Source organism: Marmota flaviventris, chromosome 9 (assembly GCF_047511675.1).
Source record: "Marmota flaviventris isolate mMarFla1 chromosome 9, mMarFla1.hap1, whole genome shotgun sequence".
NCBI lineage: Eukaryota > Metazoa > Chordata > Mammalia > Rodentia > Sciuridae > Marmota > Marmota flaviventris.
Genome location: NC_092506.1, coordinates 95480712 through 95501406, shown reverse-complemented (window position 1 = coordinate 95501406; position 20695 = coordinate 95480712). Strand labels below are relative to the sequence as shown.

General features: G+C 34.2%; 1 protein-coding gene across 1 annotated transcript in view; it reads left to right on the top strand.

The window, feature by feature from the left end:
* Positions 1 to 20695, top strand: part of Arhgap20 (Rho GTPase activating protein 20) — a 125678-nt gene that overhangs the window by 85788 nt on the left and 19195 nt on the right. Inside the window, exons 7-9 of the mRNA XM_027930743.2 lie at positions 1216 to 1293; positions 4409 to 4475; positions 6792 to 6980. Coding sequence (XP_027786544.1) covers positions 1216 to 1293; positions 4409 to 4475; positions 6792 to 6980 — 334 coding nt within the window. The remainder of the gene's footprint in view (positions 1 to 1215; positions 1294 to 4408; positions 4476 to 6791; positions 6981 to 20695) is intronic.

Here is a 20695-nt window from a genome sequence, read left to right as displayed (position 1 = left end):
TAGAAGAAGTTTGTCCTGTCAACTAATTGGCTCAGAGGGAAGAAACAGTATAACAGAAGAACATGTGACAAATTATTAGTGGATTTCGCTTAGCTTATTTGTAATATATCCTTTTTGTGTTTTATATCATTTTGTTTCCATCTATGCTTCTTATTTGTGTTCTATCAAGAGACACAGTGTTAATTGCCAATTTATCTGATAATTATGTAAAACTTAAATGCATAGCAAACTTATTCGTGATAGGATAGTATTGTATATAATCTCTTTTGAGAATTTATTGAACTCTGTATGTAAATAAATCCTTTTATTTGTTGTAATTATTTGGGGAGGTGGGTTTGTTTGTTTGTTTGTTTGTTTCTGATACTGGAATTTGAACTCAGGGGTAATCCCCATCCCTATTTTGTATTTTATTTAGTGGCAGGGTCTTACTGAGTTACTTAGTGCCTTGCTTTTGCTGAGGCTAGGTTTGAACTCACTTTCCTCCTGCCTCAGCCTCCCAGCTGCTGGGATTACAGGGTATGCCACCATACCCAGCTGTTGTGATTATTTTTAATTAGCAGTTCTCAATGAAGTTGAGCACAGAACTATTATAGTTACTCAAAGACAGAGTTGATAAAAGAATTGAGCTTTCTAAAATTTTAATTTTTTTAGACTCAATTTTAAGTACTCTAAATATTTTCAACATTGAAAATCTTAGTAGCCACAATGCCAGACATAGAAAGTACTCAATAAGTTTTAAATGTAGTTTGTAACCAGTTCTTATTCCAATTTTACACCATGCAAAGAAATAAACTATAGTGAAAACAGTATTCAGGAAGAAATAGAAATACATCGCTTTTCGTTTTTTTATTTCCTTTGCATTATGGAAATACAATTATGGCAGTGAAACAGAAGAATAGCTGATTTTTGTGGGTATGTGATTGGGAGATCGGGGTTTATGTACTCTCTCTGAAATAGTATTTTTTTACTTACTTAAGTTCTTATATTTTGTGAGGCCACATATCCTTTAAGAAAAATAAATGTTTTATCAGAAGGCATAATATATCAAGGAGTGAAAGTAAATTACAGTCAAATGTTTATGTTCTGTTTAAGTCTTGTGCTTTACTATGGCCACACTTGAAATCAGGATTTGCCTTTTGATAGTCATTTGACAATTATTTGTTCATCTATTTTAATATCCTTTATTTATAGCTGTATTTCTTTTTTTTCCCACAGTCTAAAACTATAACAGTAATGAATTCAGATACAGCGAGTGAAGTTATCAACATGTCATTATCAATGCTAGGGATAACTGTAAGTTACTATGATAGATATTCCTAATTATAAAGAAACTTTGATACTGTAAATTCAAAGTAACATTTAGTAATTTAGATGTAAATTATCCCTTCTATCATAAGATGGCTCATTATTAGCATACTGATGACGAAGCGTACTGAAGGATTTGCTGTGAGCCATATTGACTGGCTGCAGGTCCTGAGGTTAAGATGGCTGATTCTGCTAGTTAATAAAATAATAGCTTTGAATTAGATCATGGGTTTGGAAAGCCTTAGTGTACATATCATACTCTTCCTTCTTTTCTGGGGCAGAGGCAAGTTTTTGAAATTTTATTGTTGGAAAAGATTGGAATATTCAAGGATGAGGTATAGGGGAAAAAGATTAGGAAAGTTTTCCTTATTGCTTTCCTACATGTTACATAAACACCACACAATTAGTTAATTTTAGTAAAAAGAGTAATTTTTAGAAGGGTGATGTTTTACTCAACTTTTCATTACTGTGACCAAAAGACTGCATGACAACAACATAGAGAAGAAAAAGTTTACTTTGGCTCATGGTATCAGAGGTTCAGTCCATGATTGTCTGACTCCTTATCTCTTGGCTCAAGGTGAGGCAGAATGTCATCATGGAAGGGAGAGGTGGAGGAAAGCAGCTCAGAACATGACGCCAGAAAGGAGAGTGAGAGCTCCCTTTACCAGGACAAATTATATACTCCAAAGACTTGCCCCCAGTGACCAAATTTCCACTAACCTCCTCCCATCATCCTACAGTTACCACCCAGTTAATCCATCTCAATGGATTAATCCACTGATTAGGTTACACCTCTCAAAATCTAATCATTTCATTCTTGCACCATCTCACACATTAGATTTCAGGGGATACTTTATATCTAAACCACAACATATGAAAACATTAGAACATTTTTAAATTATTAAAACACTCTATTAAGTTATGACATGACACATTTAAGACATTATTGAATTTATATTTTCTCTTACACAGTACTGTACAAAGGCCACTAAGAATTCAGGGCATGCATTCTGCCATCATGTATAACAAATCAGAATTTTAAAAAAAAAAATTACACAGTATTGATACGGACATGAAACAAATTCTCATGAATTAGAAAGGTAATGTAAATTGCTGTTATTCATTAGTGAAAATTGTTTATTTAATATATATGGTACTCCTCAACAAGTAGCATAGACCTATAGAAACTGCTGTACCTTTGAATCATGATAGCATATACTTATATGATAGCATAAGACTACAGCTGTGTTGATCCATACAGTTGAAATCTGGGTGCTAGGAGGAAAGAGGACATACTTTCAAAATGAAATAAATAATAAAGTTTGAGAAAAATTGGTTTCTAGGGACCAAACACAATTTTAATTTTAGTTTCATTACATCCAGTTTAACTAACAGAACAAAATATCATATAAGTATTAAATAGAAGTAATATCAGTGTAACATATCACATGTATAAAGACTTACAAGAGAAATATGTAGAACTTATAACAAAATAAAAAATTATGGAGGACATAATGTATTTCATTCTGCACACTATGTGTGTAAATAAAACTCATCATTGCAAAGACAACCATTTTATCTCATTTGATGTATAGTATTTCCCCATAAAAATTTTATCATGTTTTTTTTTCAATAAATCAAACCAAATACAATTTTTTTTTCTAAAATTTATCTGGGAAGTAAAATACGTAAAATATTCCCAACCTTCTTTTTTTTTTATTGGTTGTTCAAAACATTACAAAGCTCTTGACATATCATATTTCATAGTTATTATTATGTGACATTAATGTATATTATGAAACCATATTGTAATAATACAAACCAATAAATCATAATGTCAACAAAAAGAATTCAAGGCAACCAAAATTCGAGATAAGAAATATATTTCATTAGTAAAATTTAGTAACATTTAAAATGTAATTAAATTTTATTTACACCAGGTAAAGCAGGTACATCGGCATTGATTTCCTACTTACATAAATAATACATAACTCAATTTCTTTTTTGTATTTTCCTCTAAATAAAGTGATCAATCTGCTCAGACCAAAAAAAAATTGAAAAAAAGAAGTCACATTAACTTAAGAATTGAGGCTGTTAGTTATAACATATTTTTAAGTGTTTTCAGACTACGTAAAAAGATTAGGTTGTTCTTACTCTTTTATTAGGGGATGAGCAGATAGCAGTTTGTATGGTATTCTATATACCTAGGACCTTTTATTATATTTGCCTTTCGATAGTCATTTGACAATTATTTGTTCACCTATCTTAACATGATTTTTTATTAGAGGTTAAAGACAAGCATATGAAATATTGATAACAGAGTTGATTATTTTTGTTCCAACTTCCATTTAAAACATTTTGATTTATTCCACAGGACTCAGCAAAGTCTATAAAATTTAGTTTTATTTCTTTGAAGTGGGATTTATAGTCTTGCTGGGTTTAAATTCTCCTAGTGAACAATTTTATTATTTTCCATGACTGGGCCTAGTCTCTAGGTAGAATTCTTATCCTTTCTGTTCCAGGACTGGACTTGCCCAAACCAAAGCCAATACAACTGCCAACTACCTATCTCCTCAAAGCCTTTTGGTCATTCTAATTAATAATCACCTCTGATATTTTACTTTTTAATCATAGATACAGAAGTGTTTGTGGCTTGCTGGGTAACAGGTTAACTTTGCAGAAGCATGTTACATTCTTTGAGAAGTCCAGAGATATTACTGAAGTGAGGACTCTATAAAGAACTAAAGATTAGCTTTGTAGAAAAAGGAAGTTTGTTCTTTGTAAAAGGACCTGGCTTCAATTTCACCTTCCATGGGCTTACCTTTATAGTGAATGTCCAATTCCATTATGTTTGTGGATCCCTAGACATCAGTGGTGGGGGCAGAATTTCCAAGTCCTTTTGGGGAATGGGAGATGGGTTGTAGGAATCAGCACTGCCATCTTTAAAAAAAAAATAATAATATCCACTGTCCCAGGAACCTGAATAGCATTTATAATTTTTCTAAATCTTCCTCTTTGCAAAGCTTAAAAATGCCAATACTGTGTCTTCATTCAAGTACTAGACAGAAGATTAATTGTGACTTTTAGTTTTTTTATCTCCAAGGGCTCTGAGAGAGATTACCAGTTATGGGTCAATTCTGGAAAAGAAGCAGCACCATATCCACTCATTGGTAAGTTCTGTGAAAATCTAAGACACTAATATGTTTTAATTATAATATATTTTAATTATAATTCTAAGTGTCTCAGAGCTGGTCATATGATCCTAAGCTTAAATACTATTAAATCTCAGGTGTTGTGCATTCGTTAAATGTATATTAAACATTTGCTTTGTGCTTGACAGTAGTATCTTTTTACTCAAGCAACTAATGGTATAGTCAGGAGGACAAGTGTAAATTTTCCTCTTTGCTTTTTCACTTTACAATTAAAGCTATCTTGCCAAGCTAATTATCACTATAAGAAAGCAATAAATATTAGTATCCCATATTAATTTCTCAAAGTTCCTATTCCCTTTCTCACATTTTACTACATTGGCTCAGTGGAAGACCATAATGCAATCATGCATCTAATCCAACATTAGATGTATAATACCTGTCTGTGCCACTTTTTACCTTTCCTAGGTATCAAAGAAAAATAGATTAAATCTTTATGACTACTAAAAGTCTTAATTTGCTAACTATATTTCACTTACTACTATTACTCTAGCTAAATTTTTCAGCCTTTGTTTTGGGGAATTATTAATAGGTTACACTTCACCTTATTTTAACTAATTAGCTAAAAAATTTCTTGATAAGTAATTTCATTTACTGCCTTAGAAATACAGGTATTAAAGTAAGGGACAGTATCTATAGCAGCTCTTGAGATGATAATTTTCAACATTGTTTAAATCATGTCTTATGTAATCCTTCCATCATCAATGATGATCACTGTTGTATAATTCAGACTGTTTCAAGTAAGCTGAGTCATCTAAAGCCAGACTTTTCTGTGAAATCTTTCTATGTATTCTAATGCTTATACTTAGAATATAGAAAGTTGTCATGCATATAACTAAAGACAAAACTGCTTACACTTCAGGGTTTATTTTTTATCTTGTAATTTTTGTAAAAGTGAATGAGCAACAATGAAAGTCATTACAAAATCAAATATATACTTAAATTGTTATTTTAATAAATTCATTAAATCTAGGTGGATGATAGTAACTTAAACAGTTTCAAATTTTCATTACCAGCTCTTACTGAAAAATCATGGGACATGATTTACATGTGATTTTTTTAATTATACATTTTAAATATGACTTGCAAAACAGCTGTACATTAGTAGTTGGCTATTTTGATAAATGAATTTTGTATTACTGCTGTAATAGAAACCATATTTGTCTTAATCCCTGGAAGTTACTGTAATGTGGAAATATTGATAACATTTACATTGTATGCCTATGCCAGTGGAAAGGAAGAGTAAGAATTCATTAAGTTATATTCAGTATTAAAAATAGAACTTACTCTGTGTATTTAAAAAGTCAATAACATGATGTTAACTTGAGGATTACAAGGGGATATTTCCTTAGAGTACTGCAGAGCAAAAATCACATTGCAGTCATGTCTCCAAGGTTTAGTTTTTCTAGTTTATAAATTTCTTGTTACACCTGTGTCTGTGTTTCTAATCTGCAGTCTTCTGACTTTAGCCTATGAACACCAACCTAGCCTAGCACTGGAAGGGAAACATAAATAAAACAAATTAGTCCCAAGGCTCTTGAATAACAAGTTTTATAATTATTAAAAGTGAATGAAATGTCTTTGGTGAACATGCTAGATAATAGTAGTAGTGATACTTGACATATGTAGTTTTTTGTCCCTATTTAACTATTAGCCACTAATGTTTACTTATTTGATCCTCGTAATACTTGTGATAGTTATGTAAAAATTTTAAATTGTGAATTTGAGGCTGAAGAGTGACAATAGATTTCTGAAGATTGACAGATCTAGTTAGTATCAAATGAGAAACTCAAATGCCTCTAAATGATAGATACAAACAGAGGGTTGGGGTTGTGGCTCAGTAGTAGAGCACTTGCCTAGCATGTGTGAGGCACTGGGTTCAATCCTTAGCACCACATAGACATAAATAAATAAATATAGGCATTGTGTTCATGTACAACTAAAAAAAATTAAAAAAAACATTGAAAGACAGACTGATCATTGCAATCATTTTCTGCACTGAATTTTGATCTAAAATTTTTATTGTATGAGATTCACTTTCCATGTAATCATTTGAAATAAGATATTCATTAAAGATTTTTTCCCTTCTTTCCCTTCTCACCATAAAAGTATTTTGGTAGGTCTACCTGTGCGTGGTGGTCATTCAGTCAACAAAAGGATTCTTTATACTACAAGTCCCGGGAGTATAAATTGCAATACATATAAGTTTGTAACAAACATGTTCACAGTATTGTATTAGTCAACCTGAAGAATACATTTAGATTTTTCTCTTTGTAGGGCATGAATATCCCTATGGAATTAAAATGAGCCATCTTCGAGACACTATTCTTCTGGCACAGGGATCAAAGGACTCTGCCTCCCCTGCCAACCTGCAAGAGCCCTTCCTTATGGAACAGCTGCCCCGAGAGATGCAGTGTCAGTTCATCCTGAAGCCCAGCCGCCTGGCTGTGGCCCATCAACTGAGTGGTGAGTTGTTTCTCCTCCTTCATAGAGTCTTCTCTCAGCAAAAGTTTTCATTCTTTTTTATCATTTTTTATTTGTTCTAATTAGTTGTACATGACAGCAGAATGCATTTCAGTTCGTTGTACACAAATGAAGCACAGCTTTTCATTTCTCTGGTAGTAGAGTTGCACCAAATGTGCAGTAATACATGTACCTAGCATAATGATGTTCATCTCATCCTACCATCTTTCCTGCCCCCATGTCCCCTCCCTTCCACTTCCTCCCCTTTGCCCAAAGTTCCTCCATTCTTTCCATGCCCACCCCCCCATCCCCATTATGGATCAGAATCCACTTATCAGGGAGAACATTCAGCCTTTGATTTTTGAGGATTAAAAAGTTTTCACTCTTGAACATGAATTTAATACAAAGACCCAAACCAAATTTCCACCCAGGTGAAATACTTTCTTTTGAATTTGCTAATAAGTGTTTTAAAAAGAAAAGGTGGCATTTTAGGGGGAAAAAAGTTAGTTTTATAAATCAGCAATAGGTATCATTTACTTATATTCAGCAGCAAGTAATAATACAGTCAGTCCCTTCTTTTTTCTTTCCCCCTGTAACCTTAGGCCCAGTGCAGAGTCAAAGGCATAGGCAATGCTACAGGTGTTTCAATGCTTTCTTTGTATTCTAACACACGCCACTGTGTGTTCCCCCTAAGTGGTCACATCATAAAAAGGAGGTTGTCAGTGATGTGAGTCAGAAGACTGTGATGCCTTACATGGATCTTGGTACTGATAAGTATGGGAATACTAACGTGAATTTCTACAGAAGTCTCTCATTGGCCTACTCATTCTGATATGTGTTTCCTTTTTCTTTTAACTACTTCATAAAAAGGTCCTAGCATGGTAACAGTGATGTTCAATGTAAAAGCAACATAATTTGTCTTCATCCAAGCTTGAGCTGAAGCTTATTCTGAAAGTAAGATGTATAAGAAACAAAAAAATGGATAACAAAAAATGTGTGATAGAAAATTGATACTGCCTTTGTCAATTTAAACCTTCTGAGAAATCCAGTGAACAGTGCCATTGGTTTTTACAGATAAGTAATAAGTCTAAGAGAAAGCATGGACCTTGGGAGATCACTTTCCACCCGCCCTGCCACATGTCAGATTATTAGCATCATCTGAATGCCAGATGAAATTCTGAAACTCTTATCTGTGTGTGATCCAATTAGTGTAGCATTAATGAGAAAGTAGCTGATACTGTTTTTAATCTCATTGCATAATGCGCTTACTTTAAGAAAAATTTGTAACGATCCAACAAATTAAATCTTTACTTATTATAAAGGTTTTTCTTGCTTTAAGTATTGATAACATCATCTTCCTCTAATGCATTTTAAATTTAATTCATATTTTTATTTTCATACTAAAATAACTAGTTTTTTAAATAATTGCAGCATAAGTGTGAAACTTAATTTAACTGTTAATCTCTTTGATTTTTATTGGGGCAAGTTGTAACAACCTTTTCTCCTTTTTATTCAGCCTCTGTTCTTTATTCTTCCTTTATAGAAGCTCATATTACTTCTTTTTCTAATCCATTGAGCTCTACCACTTTCTCCATCTATTATATTAGTTACCTCCTATTTTTACTCTTCCCTCCATATCCAACTTAAATTCTATGGTGATCATGATAATCTTTCTTGCAGACAACCTCATCTTTCTTCATCCTTCTTCCTGCTTTCCTGTGCACCTAATAATATTCCATCTCTCAATGAACTCTGAGTACTGCTAGATAAAACCATATAGCAGAAGGGTAGTTTGGTACCACTATTGACCAACCTCAAATGCCCACTCCATATTAGCTGGGCAATCTTAACTTTGCTTTCCTAAAATATTTTCCAGTTCAAATCTTTGACCTGTTTTATACAGACACACACACACACACACACACACACACAACTTCCACACACACAGTCAACCTTGCCATTTTCTGAGGATGACCTTAGCTCAAACTTTATATACTTTACTGAAGTTGTCAATAGGTCAGTTGTCTTGCATTAGTTATCATTTTCTCTCCTATAATGGTAAATTGAATTTTGGATTCTGAGGCTATTTGTTCACATTCATGGGCCATTTTGAGGATGCTACAGTGATATGGTGTTCCTTTCATTAAAATGAGAAGGCAGATATTCTGGCCCATTTTTCCCAGCCTGGATTAGCAATTGGCACATACAAACCAGTATTCAATAAATAGTTGTTAAACAAATTAATAGATCTGTTAGCTGAAGAGAATAATATCTGACTATTCTACTTTTACACCCATGTTTTATTAAAACTATTTCTCATGTCAATTTAGTTTAATTAATAATCACAAGTCAGAAATCCTAAGAGTTTTGCCCATTTGCCATTGACTTGCTCAGTTTAATTTCAGGCATCCTCTGCTTAGTTCCTGTCTGTTCTGCTTAGTACTTGTCTATTAGAAGTTAGGATAGTAGTAGTTCCCACTTTAGAGGATTTGTAGCAAATGGGTAAAGGAATGAATACATGCCACTAATGCCAAAGCTAAGCATCCAAATCACCTGTGTAATTAAAGATTATAGATGAACCACTTATTTTTTTCAATACAGAAGATTTTGATTCGGGGGAAAAATGAGAGTTCATAACCCACTTGAATCAAATGTATGAAATATGATATGTCAAGAGCTATGTAATGTTTTGAACAACTAATAAAAAAAGAAAAAAAAAGAAGATTTTGATTAACAACAGCTTTTGAAATCACTAGTTTAATCAGATCTTAATCAGCAGAATTTCTGTATGGGGTAAAATTTGGGAGAGATGAATGGGTTCAAATTAGTTATACATGACAGTAGAATGTATTTTGGCACATCATAAATGGAGTATCATTCTTCTGGTTGGACATGATGTAGAATGACACCAGTCATGTAATAATATTTGCACATAGGGTAACTATGTCCAGTTGATTATATTATCCTTCCTACCTTTATACCCTCTTCACTGCCCTCTGTGCAATCCAGAATACCTCTAATCTTCCCCGGCTCTCCACATTGTGAATTAGCATCTGTATATCAAAGATAATATTTGGCCTTTGGTTCTTTTTTTTTTTTTTAAAGAGAGAGAGAGAGAATTTTTTTAATATTTATTTTTCAGTTATTGGCGGACACAACATCTTTGTTTGTATGTGGTGCTGAGGATCGAACCTGGGCCACACGCATGCCAGGCGAGCGCGCTACCGCTTGAGCCACATTCCCAGCCCAAGGCCTTTGGTTCTTTATGATTGGCTTATTTCACTTAGCGCATGATATTTTCCAGCTCCATCCATTTACAGGAAAATACCATCATTTAATTATTCTTTAGGGCTGAGTAATATTCCATTGTCTTTAGACACCACATTTTCTTTATTCATTTATCCATTGAAGGGTACCTAGTTTGGTTCCATAGCTTAGCTATTGTGAATTGTGCTATAAACACTGATGTGGTTGTGTCATTATAGTATGCTGATTTTAATTCCTTTGGGTATAAACCAAATGGTGATTCCATTCCAGGTTTTATAAGGAATCTCCATACTGCTTTGCAGAGTGGTTGCACCAATTTGCAGTCCCACCAGCTTTTTCCCCCACAGACTCACCAAGATTTATTGTTGCTTGTATTCTTAATAATTGCCATTCTAACTTTAGTGAGATGAAATCTCATGTAGTTCTGTTTGCATTTCTCTGATTTCTAGAGATGTTGAACATTTTTTCATATATTTGTTATCAGTTGTATTTCTTCATCTATGAAGTATCTGTTCTGTTCTTTAGCCCATTTATTAAATGGGTTGTGTGTGTGTGTGTGTATGTGTGTGTGTGTTAAGTTTTTTGAGTCTCCAGGTGTTAGAGCTTCTATTTTTTTGTTTTATCATTGATTTCTAATTTCATTCCATTATAATGTGATAGAATGCAGGGTATTATCTCTATTTTTTTGTATTTGCTAAGAGTTGCTTTGTGGCTTAAGATGTGGTCTGTTTTAGAGAAGGATCCATGAGCTGCTGAGAAGAAAGTGTATTCCATCATTGATGGATGAAATATTCTATATATGTCTGTTAAGTCTAAATTATTGATTGTATTATTTAGTTCTGTAGTTTCTTTGATAAGTTTTTGTTTGGAGGATCTATCCAGTGATAAGAAAGGTATGTTAAAGTCACCAAGTATTATTGTGTTGTGGTATATTTGATTATTGAAATTGAGAAGGGTTTGTTTGATATACGTAGATGCTCAATTGTTGGGGCATAAATATTTACAATTGTTTATTATATCTTATTGATGTATCATTCCTTTAAGCAGTGTGAAATGTCCTTCTTTGGCATGAAGTCCACTTTATCAGAAAAGTTAATCTGACATGAGATAGAAACCCCTGTTGTTTATGCTATCCATGGAGTGATATGTTTTTTCCCATCCTTTCACCTTTAGTCTATGGATATCTTTAACGATGAGGTGAGTCTCTTGGAGACAGTATATTGTTGGGTCTTGTTTTTTATTTCAATCTGCCAGTCCTATGTCTTTTAATTGATGAATATAGGCCATTAATGTTCAATGTTATTATTTAGAAATGATTTGTATTCCCATTCATTTTTGTTTGTTTCGGGTTATTAATTTGAATTTCTCTTTTGGTTGACTATTCCTATAGTGTAGTTCCTTTCTTTGCTGGTTTTCACTTTTTTTTTTCATTTCATCTTCATGGAATATTTTGTTAAGAATGTTCTATAGCTCAGACTTTCTAGTCAGGCTTTCTTTTAACTTTTATTTATCAGTGAAGATTTTTATTTCATCTTCAAAACTGGAGTTAATTTTGTTGGTTGTAGAATTGTTGGTTGGCATTCGTTTTCTTTCAGAGTTTGGTATACATTATTCTAGGACCATCTAGCTTTGAGGGTCTGGGTTGAGAAATCAGCTCAGATCTGAATTGGTTTCCCCTGTGTATAATCTGATATTTTTCTCCCATCACCTTTAAAATTCTGTCCTTATTCTGTATGTTGGGCATTTTCTTTATAATGTGCCTTGGTGTGGGCCTGTTGTAATTTTGTACATTTATGGTTCTGTAAACATCTTGTACTTAATTTTTCATTTTATTCTTTAGATTGGGGAAATTTTCTGATATTATTTTATTTTGAAGATCATGCATTCCTTTGGTTTGTATCTCTGCACCTTCATCTATCTCCATAAACCTTAAATTTGGTCTTTTCATGTTATCCCATAATTCTTGGAAGTTCTGTTCATGGTTTCTTAACATCTTCTCTCTGTGGTCAACTCTGTTTTCAAGATTATATATTTTGTCTTCGTTGCCTGACGTTCTTCCAAGTGTTCTTGTCTATTGGTGATGCTTTCCATTGAATTTTTAATTTTTTATTGATTACTTCATTTCTAGGATTTCTGCTTAATTTCTTTTCAGAATCTTTATCTCTTTAATTAAGTGATCTTTCGTCTCCTGAATTTTATCTCTGATTTCACTCCTTACATTATCCTTTTTGTCTCAGATCAACTTAACTATGTATATTCTAAATTCCTTCTCTTGCATTTCTTCTACTGTGGTATCAGTGGATTCTATTATTGGACCATCTTGTTTGTTCGGAATTATTTTTTTCCTTGGTTTTTCATGTTGTTTGTGTGTCTTCCCATCTAGCAGTGTGGATCTGAGGAAGTACAGTTTCTGCCCTATAAACTTATTGTGTCCCTGAAGGTTTCCAGTACCTTTCCTTTAAGGGGGAGACAAATAATAACAGCACCCAATGCAAACAATATGCAGACTTAAACCAGATAGCCTCTATTAAGATGTCTACAGTTTTGTGACAATCAACAGAAATTATATATTCAATTATTGTCTACAATATAAATAGTAAATTTACAAAAAGGGTTTACAATTTCAAATGGTGGACAAAGAGAGAACAGAAGTGTTGTAGGATATCATGTTTGTGAGGAAAGAGGAGAGAAGTTAGAAGTAAAAAATTATAGGAGGAGTGAAAGAGGAATTAACAGAGATTAACTGTTAGCAAGAGAAAAGAGAGAAAGAATTTAGGGAAACATAAGTGAGAGGAAAACATATATGTACAATAAAAATTTTAAAGAGGAGGAGGAAAAAAGCAAAAATGAAGGAATGCACAATAAAACTGTAATATGCTATTCAGAGATCCCAGCCCTCTAACTGATGCATGAAAAATACTTGGTTTCAAAAGTGGTAGAAATGTGAGAGAAAAGAAATAAAGTATCTCAATGAAAAAATGAACAATTGTTTCCATTGGAGTTAAGGAGTTGCTCAGCTTCCCTTCTCAGCAGTTAGGTGGAGTTGTTTGGAGTTTGATGCTAGCTCCATGCTCAGAATGATTGGGGTTATTAGGGTGAGAGGGTTAGTCCTGGAGGTGGTGCTCCCAGAGGCGGGGTATAGGCTTAGGTATGCTCTGGTCTCCTCTCTTCTATGGTTGCCAGTTGGTCTGGAGATTTTAAGGCAGCACAATTCCAAGGCGTAGCACTGGAAGAGTGCACCCCAGGAATCTCCTTTGGGTTTCACTCATGCGGTATAGGAGCCTATTCGTCGCCCATTACCCTACCTGTGGACCCACCCCTTAACTCCTTGTCTCTTATTTAGTCTCTGAGCTCCTTGTCTCCTGCCCACTATACTTTCGAATTCCCAGTCAGGCACTTCTTCTCAAGCCAATCCTGCAAGCAGCTGGATTGAAGGGGGAAGGGGAAGCCCAGGTGGGTTTTCAAGACCAGTATTCCCCTTTGTAAAACCTCTCTTCACTTTGATTTTCTCCTGGTCACTCTTTCACACAGTGTGGGTTTGCCAGCCAGACTTGGGTCTGCCAGTAATTGGCTCCCCCAGCTGCTGGCCCACAGCTGTAAAATGGTCCTTTCTGCTGTCCTCCAAGAAAGATGGTGGCTTCCCTTTCTTACATGGATACTATACAGCACACTCATTTTTTCAAGCAGTGTCTCTGATCTCTAAGCTCCCTGACATACCTCAGACTTCCTGAGAATGGGAGTTCCTTTAATTCCTTTATTGCTTTACTGTGTTAATGTAGGGACTGTTCTAGTTTATGCCTCCAGTCACTGTTGCAGCTGTGGAGCTGAGGATCTTTCTCCCTTATTTTATTATACAATTTCTTCTGAGTCCCCATCTGTTTCAAGTGTCCAGTATTAAATTATAGTAAAGTCTCCCCTAATTCTTGATCATTCACCCACAGAGTCACTAGGGAAGTGACACCTCTATTCCACTATCTTGTACCCTCCCCACTGACAGTAAAATTTGAACTTCAGTATAAAGGATACTGATGAAATTCTAAAACTCTTATCTGTGAGATTTAATTGATATAGCATGATGAGGATATTATATAGATGCTAATGTAACAAATCATAAAACCAAATTCCACAACATTTTTATTGATTAAATTTAAAATATAATTCAGTAAAATATAATACAAGCCTACTAATGAGAAGAATTGGGGGGGTGATAATAAAACTGATGGTAAATCTGTAATGAACTTTTTATATTTCATCTTTAAAAACTCCTTTTTACATAGTAAATACTGCCAAGTACTGATATCATTCTATACACATAATTTAATTGTGTATATTTCTCTTGAATGACATTTGTAGAATTTTGTTAGATTCTCTTCTTATTAATTTGCCTTTTAGTATATCATTTCATTGCAGATTAATTGCTCCCAACTGAAGATTAGGTGGAAATTCCTCAATTGAATGGCTAAATGGATTTTGAGATATTGAAATTTCCTTTGCTCTGGCATCAAGATTAGTAAAACACTACTGAAATTAGTTTGAGCTCAGAAAATTTATCTGCTGTAAACACGTGGGAATCGAGAGCTTGCTTCATGTTTTAACTTTTGTATATGGAGAATCTTTATATTATTTGTGTTGTTTTAAAAGTGACATTATACAGTGAAAGTTTTTATGTGTAAGCACAGATTTGCCTTTATAATTTTAAGTTACGTTCATTAAAAAAAATATTCACAGAGCTATTCAGTGTTTAATACTAGTTGAGGGTAGTTTTCTCATTCATAAAAAGTTCATTCATAGCCGAATTCAGAATATCACCATAAAACTACCACTGTTGAGCTATTCAATGGTTGTGTGATAAGCTAACAATTAGCTTGATTTGTGTTTTCACAAAAATTCATGGAACAATGATTAAGTCCATAAGAGTAAGTGAAGTTCACTATTGACACTACTGATGCAGTAATACATGATAGTTTCAGATATTTTCCATGCAGTTCCATTGATCAGTACAACGAAGAATAACCATTATTATTTCTTTAAATTTTCACAAACTTATGTAATGTTCAAATTACACCGTTTTTTCACACATTTTCACCACCATCTGATATATCTTAGATTCTACTTCAAGTGGTACTGAATTATTGTCTTCTCAATTTCTTTGAAAAAATTTTCTCCTATAGTTATCCTGTGTTAGAATCTAATTTTTTAGTTACTTCAAACTTAGCATTTACTTTCTGAATAAAATTTTGATTGTCAGCTTATCAAGAGCTAAGGAAAGTCACTGGCCTGTTATTTAGTTTATTGTTGATATTAATCTCATGTCTTCAGTGGTTTAATCAATTCTCATAAAAACACTAATAATCTTAAATTTAGTTTCTCTGGATACATTTCATTATCTACTACAAGCATGCTATAAAATCAGCTCACTATTGGTGAATGATTTTCCTTGAATTGGGTAGCAAATGAGCCACTTTGAAACTTCTTTTGTGTAGTCTCATTTTCATTTTTTATTTTTGTGAAGAAATTCTGCAATTATGAGATTTCCATATTAAATATTCTTTTTTTTTTAATTTTTTATTGTTGGTTGTTCAAAAACATTACATAGTTCTTGATATATCATATTTCACCCTTTGATTCAAGTGGGTTATGAGCTCCCATTTTTACCCCATATACAGATTGCAGAATCACATCAGTTACACATCCATTGATTTACATATTGCCATACTAGTGTCTGTTGTGTTCTGCTGCCTTTCCTATCCTCTACTATCCCCCCTCCCCTCCCCTCCCCTCTTCTCTCTCTGCCCCCTCTACTGACATTCATTTGTCCCCCTTGTATTATTTTTCTCTTTCCCCTCACTTCCTCTTGTATGTACTTTTGTATAACCCTGAGGGTCTCCTTCCATTTCCATGCAATTTCCCTTCTCTCTCCCTTTCCCTCCCACCTCTCATCCCTGTTTAATGTTAATCTTCTTCTCATGCTCTTCGACCCTACTCTGTTCTTAGTTACTCTCCTTATATCAAAGAAGACATTTGGCATTTGTTTTTTAGGGATTGGCTAGCTTCACTTAGCATAATCTGCTCTAATGCCATCCATTTCCCTGTAAATTCTATGATTTTGTCATTTTTTAATGCAGAGTAATACTCCATTGTGTATAAATGCCACATTTTTTTTATCCATTCATCTATTGAAGGGCATCTAGGTTGGTTCCACAGTCTTACTATTGTGAATTGTGCTGCTATGAACATCGATGTAGCAGTGTCCCTGTAGCATGCTCTTTTTAGGTCTTTAGGGAATAGACCGAGAAGGGGAATAGCTGGGTCAAATGGTGGCTCCATTCCCAGCTTTCCAAGAAATCTCCATACTGCTTTCCAAATTGGCTGCACCAATTTGCAGTCCCACCAGCAATGTACAAGTGTACCCTTTTCCCACATCCTCGCCAGCACTTGTTGTTGTTTGACTTCATAATGGCTGCCAATATAACTGGAGTGAGATGGTATCTTAGGGTGGTTTTGATTTGCATTTCTCTGACTGCTAGAGATGGTGAGCATTTTTTCATGTACTTGTTGATTGATTGTATGTCCTCCTCTGAGAAGTGTCTGTTCAGGTCCTTGGCCCATTTGTTGATTGGGTTGTTTGTTATTTTATTGTCTAATTTTTTGAGTTCTTTGTAAACTCTGGATATTAGGGCTCTATCTGAAGTGTGAGGAGTAAAGATTTGTTCCCAGGATGTAGGCTCTCTATTTACCTCTCTTATTGTTTCTTTTGCTGAGAAAAAACTTTTTAGTTTGAGTAAGTCCCATTTGTTGATTCTAGTTATTAACTTTTGTGCTATGGGTGTCCTATTGAGGAATTTGGAGCCCAACCACACAGTATGTAGATCGTAGCCAACTTTTTCTTCTATCAGACGGCGTGTCTCTGATTTGATATCAAGCTCCTTGATCCATTTTGAATTAACTTTTGTGCATGGCGAGAGAAGGGATTCAGTTTCATTTTGTTGCATATGGATTTCCAGTTTTCCCAGCACCATTTGTTGAAGATGCTATCCTTCCTCCATTGCATGCTTTTAGCCCCTTTATCAAATATAAGATAGTTGTAGTTTTGTGGATTGGTTTCTGTGTCCTCTATTCTGTACCATTGGTCCACCCGCCTGTTTTGGTACCAGTACCATGCTGTTTTTGTTACTATTGCTCTGTAGTATAGTTTGAAGTCTGGTATCGCTATACCGCCTGATTCACACTTCCTGCTTAGCATTGTTTTTGCTATTCTGGGTCTTTTATTTTTCCGTATGAATTTCATGATTGCTTTCTCTATTTCTACAAGAAATGCCGTTGGGACTTTGATTGGCATTGCATTAAACCTATAGAGAACTTTTGGTAATATCGCCATTTTGATGATGTTAGTTCTGCCTATCCATGAACAGGGTATATTTTTCCATCTTCTAAGATCTTCTTCTATTTCTCTCTTTAGGGTTCTATAGTTTTCATTGTATAAGTCTTTCACCTCTTTTGTTATGTTGATTCCCAAGTATTTTATTTTTTTTGAAGATATTGTGAATGGAGTGGTTGTCCTCATTTCCATTTCAGAGGATTTGTCACTGATATACAGGAATGCCTTTGATTTATGCATGTTGATTTTATATCCTGCCACTTTGCTGAATTCATTTATTAGCTCTAATAGTTTCTTTGTAGACCCTTTTGGGTCTGCTAGGTATAGAATCATGTCATCAGCAAATAGTGATAATTTAAGTTCTTCTTTTCCTATTCTTATGCCTTTAATTTCTTTCATCTGTGTAATTGCTCTGGCCAGTGTTTCGAGAACTATGTTGAACAGAAGTGGTGAGAGAGGGCATCCCTGTCTTGTTCCAGATTTTAGAGGGAATGCCTTCAATTTTTCTCCATTCAGAATGATGCTAGCCTGAGGCTTAGCATAGATTGCTTTTACAATATTGAGGTATGTTCCTGTTATCCCTAGTTTTTCTAGAGTTTTGAACATAAAGGGATGCTGTATTTTGTCGAATGCTTTTTCCGCATCTATCGAGATGATCATATGGTTCTTATTTTTAAGTCTATTGATGTGGTGAATAACATTTATTGATTTCCATATATTGAACCAGCCTTGCATCCCAGGGATGAATCCTACTTGATCATGGTGCACAATTTTTTTGATATGTTTTTGTATCCAATTCGCCAGAATTTTATTGAGGATTTTTGCATCTAGGTTCATTAGAGATATTGGTCTGTAGTTTTCTTTCTTTGAAGTGTCTTTGTCTGGTTTAGGTATCAGGGTGATGTTGGCCTCGTAGAATGAATTTGGAAGTTCTCCCTCTTTTTCTATTTCCTGAAGTAGCTTGAAAAGTATTGGTATTAGTTCCTCTTTAAAGGTTTTGTAAAACTCTGCTGTATACCCATCCAGTCCTGGGCTTTTCTTAGTTGGTAGTCTTTTGATGGTTTCTTCTATTTCCTCAATTGATATTGGTCTGTTTAGGTTGTCTATATCTTCCTGACTCAATCTGGGCAGATCATATGACTTAAGAAATTTATCTATGCCTTCACTATCTTCTAATTTATTGGAGTATAAGGATTCAAAATAATTTTTGATTATCTTCTGTATTTCTGAAGTGTCTGTTGTGATGTTGCCTTTTTCATCCCGTATGCTAGTAATTTGAGTTCTCTCTCTTCTTCTCTTTGCTAGCATGGCTAAGGGTCTGTCGATTTTGTTTATTTTTTCAAAGAACCAACTTTTAGTTTTGTCAATTTTTTCAATTGTTTCTTTTGTTTCGATTTCATTAATTTCAGCTCTGATTTTCATTATTTCTTGCCTTCTACTTCTTTTGCTGTTGTTTTGCTCTTCTTTTTCTAGGATTTTGAGATGAAGTATGAGATCATTTATTTGTTGGTTTTTTCTTTTTTTAAGGAATGAACTACACGCAATGAATTTTCCTCTTAGAACTGCTTTCAATGTGTCCCATAGATTCCGATATGTTGTGTCTGTGTTTTCATTTATCTCTAAGAATTTTTTAATTTCCTCCTTGATGTCTTCTATAACCCATTGATCATTCAGTAACCTATTGTTCATTCTCCAAGTGATGTATGCTTTTTCCTTCCTTCTTTTATCGTTCATTTTCAGTTTCATTCCATTATGATCAGATAAGATGCATGGTATTATCTCTACTCCTTTATATTGTCTAAGAGTTGCCCTGTGACATAATATGTGATCTATTTTTGAGAAGGATCCATGTGCTGCTGAGAAAAAAGTGTAACTGCTTGATGTTGGGTAGTATATTCTATATATGTCAATTAAGTCTAGGTTATTAATTGTGTTATTGAGTTCTATAGTTTCCTTATTCAACTTTTGTTTGGAAGATCTGTCCAGTGGTGATAGAGGTGTGTTGAAGCCTCCCATGATTATTGTATGGTGGTCTATTAGACTCTTGAACTTGAGAAGAGTTTGTTTGATGAACATAGCTGCACCATTGTTAGGGGCATATATATTTATGATTGTTATGTCTTGTTGGTGTATGGTTCCCTTGAGCAGTATGTAGTGTCCCTCTTTATCCCTTTTGATTAACTTGGGCTTGAAATCTATTTTATTTGATATGAGTATGGACACACCTGCTTGTTTCCGAAGTCCTTATGAGTGATATGATTTTTCCCAACCTTTCACCTTCAGCCTATGTATGTCTTTTCCTATCAAATGTGTCTCCTGTAGGCAGCATATTGTTGGGTCTTGTTTTGTGATCCATTCTACTAGCCTGTGTCTCTTAATTGGTGAGTTTAAGCCATTAACATTTAGGGTTATTATTGAGATATGGGTTGTTCTTCCAGCCATATTTGTTTATTTATGTTACTAAACATGGTTTGTTTTCCTCTTTGATTATTTTCCCCCCTTTACTGTCCTACCTCCCACTGTTGGTTTTCATTGTTATTTTCCATTTCCTCTTCCTGTAATGTTTTGCCAAGGATGTTTTGAAGAGATGGTTTTCTAGCTGCAAATTCTTTTAACTTTTGTTTATCGTGGAAGGTTTTAATTTCATCTTCCATCCTGAAGCTCAATTTCACTGGATACACAATTCTTGGTTGGAACCCATTTTCTTTCAGTGTTTGAAATATGTTATTCCAGGATCTTCTAGCTTTCAGAGTCTGTGTTGAAAGATCAGCTGTTATCCTGATTGGCTTACCCCTAAATGTAATCTGCTTCCTTTCTCTTGTAGCTTTTAAAATTCTCTCCTTATTCTGTATGTTGGGCATCTTCATTATAATGTGTCTAGGTGTGGGTCTCTTATGATTTTGCACATTCGGCGTCCTGTAGGCTTCTAGGATTTGGGATTCTGTCTCATTCTTCAAGTCTGGGAAGTTTTCTCGTATTATTTCATTGAATAGATTGCTCATTCCTTTGGTTTGAAACTCTGTCCCTTCCTGTATCCCAATGACTCTTATATTTGGTCTCTTGATGTTATCCC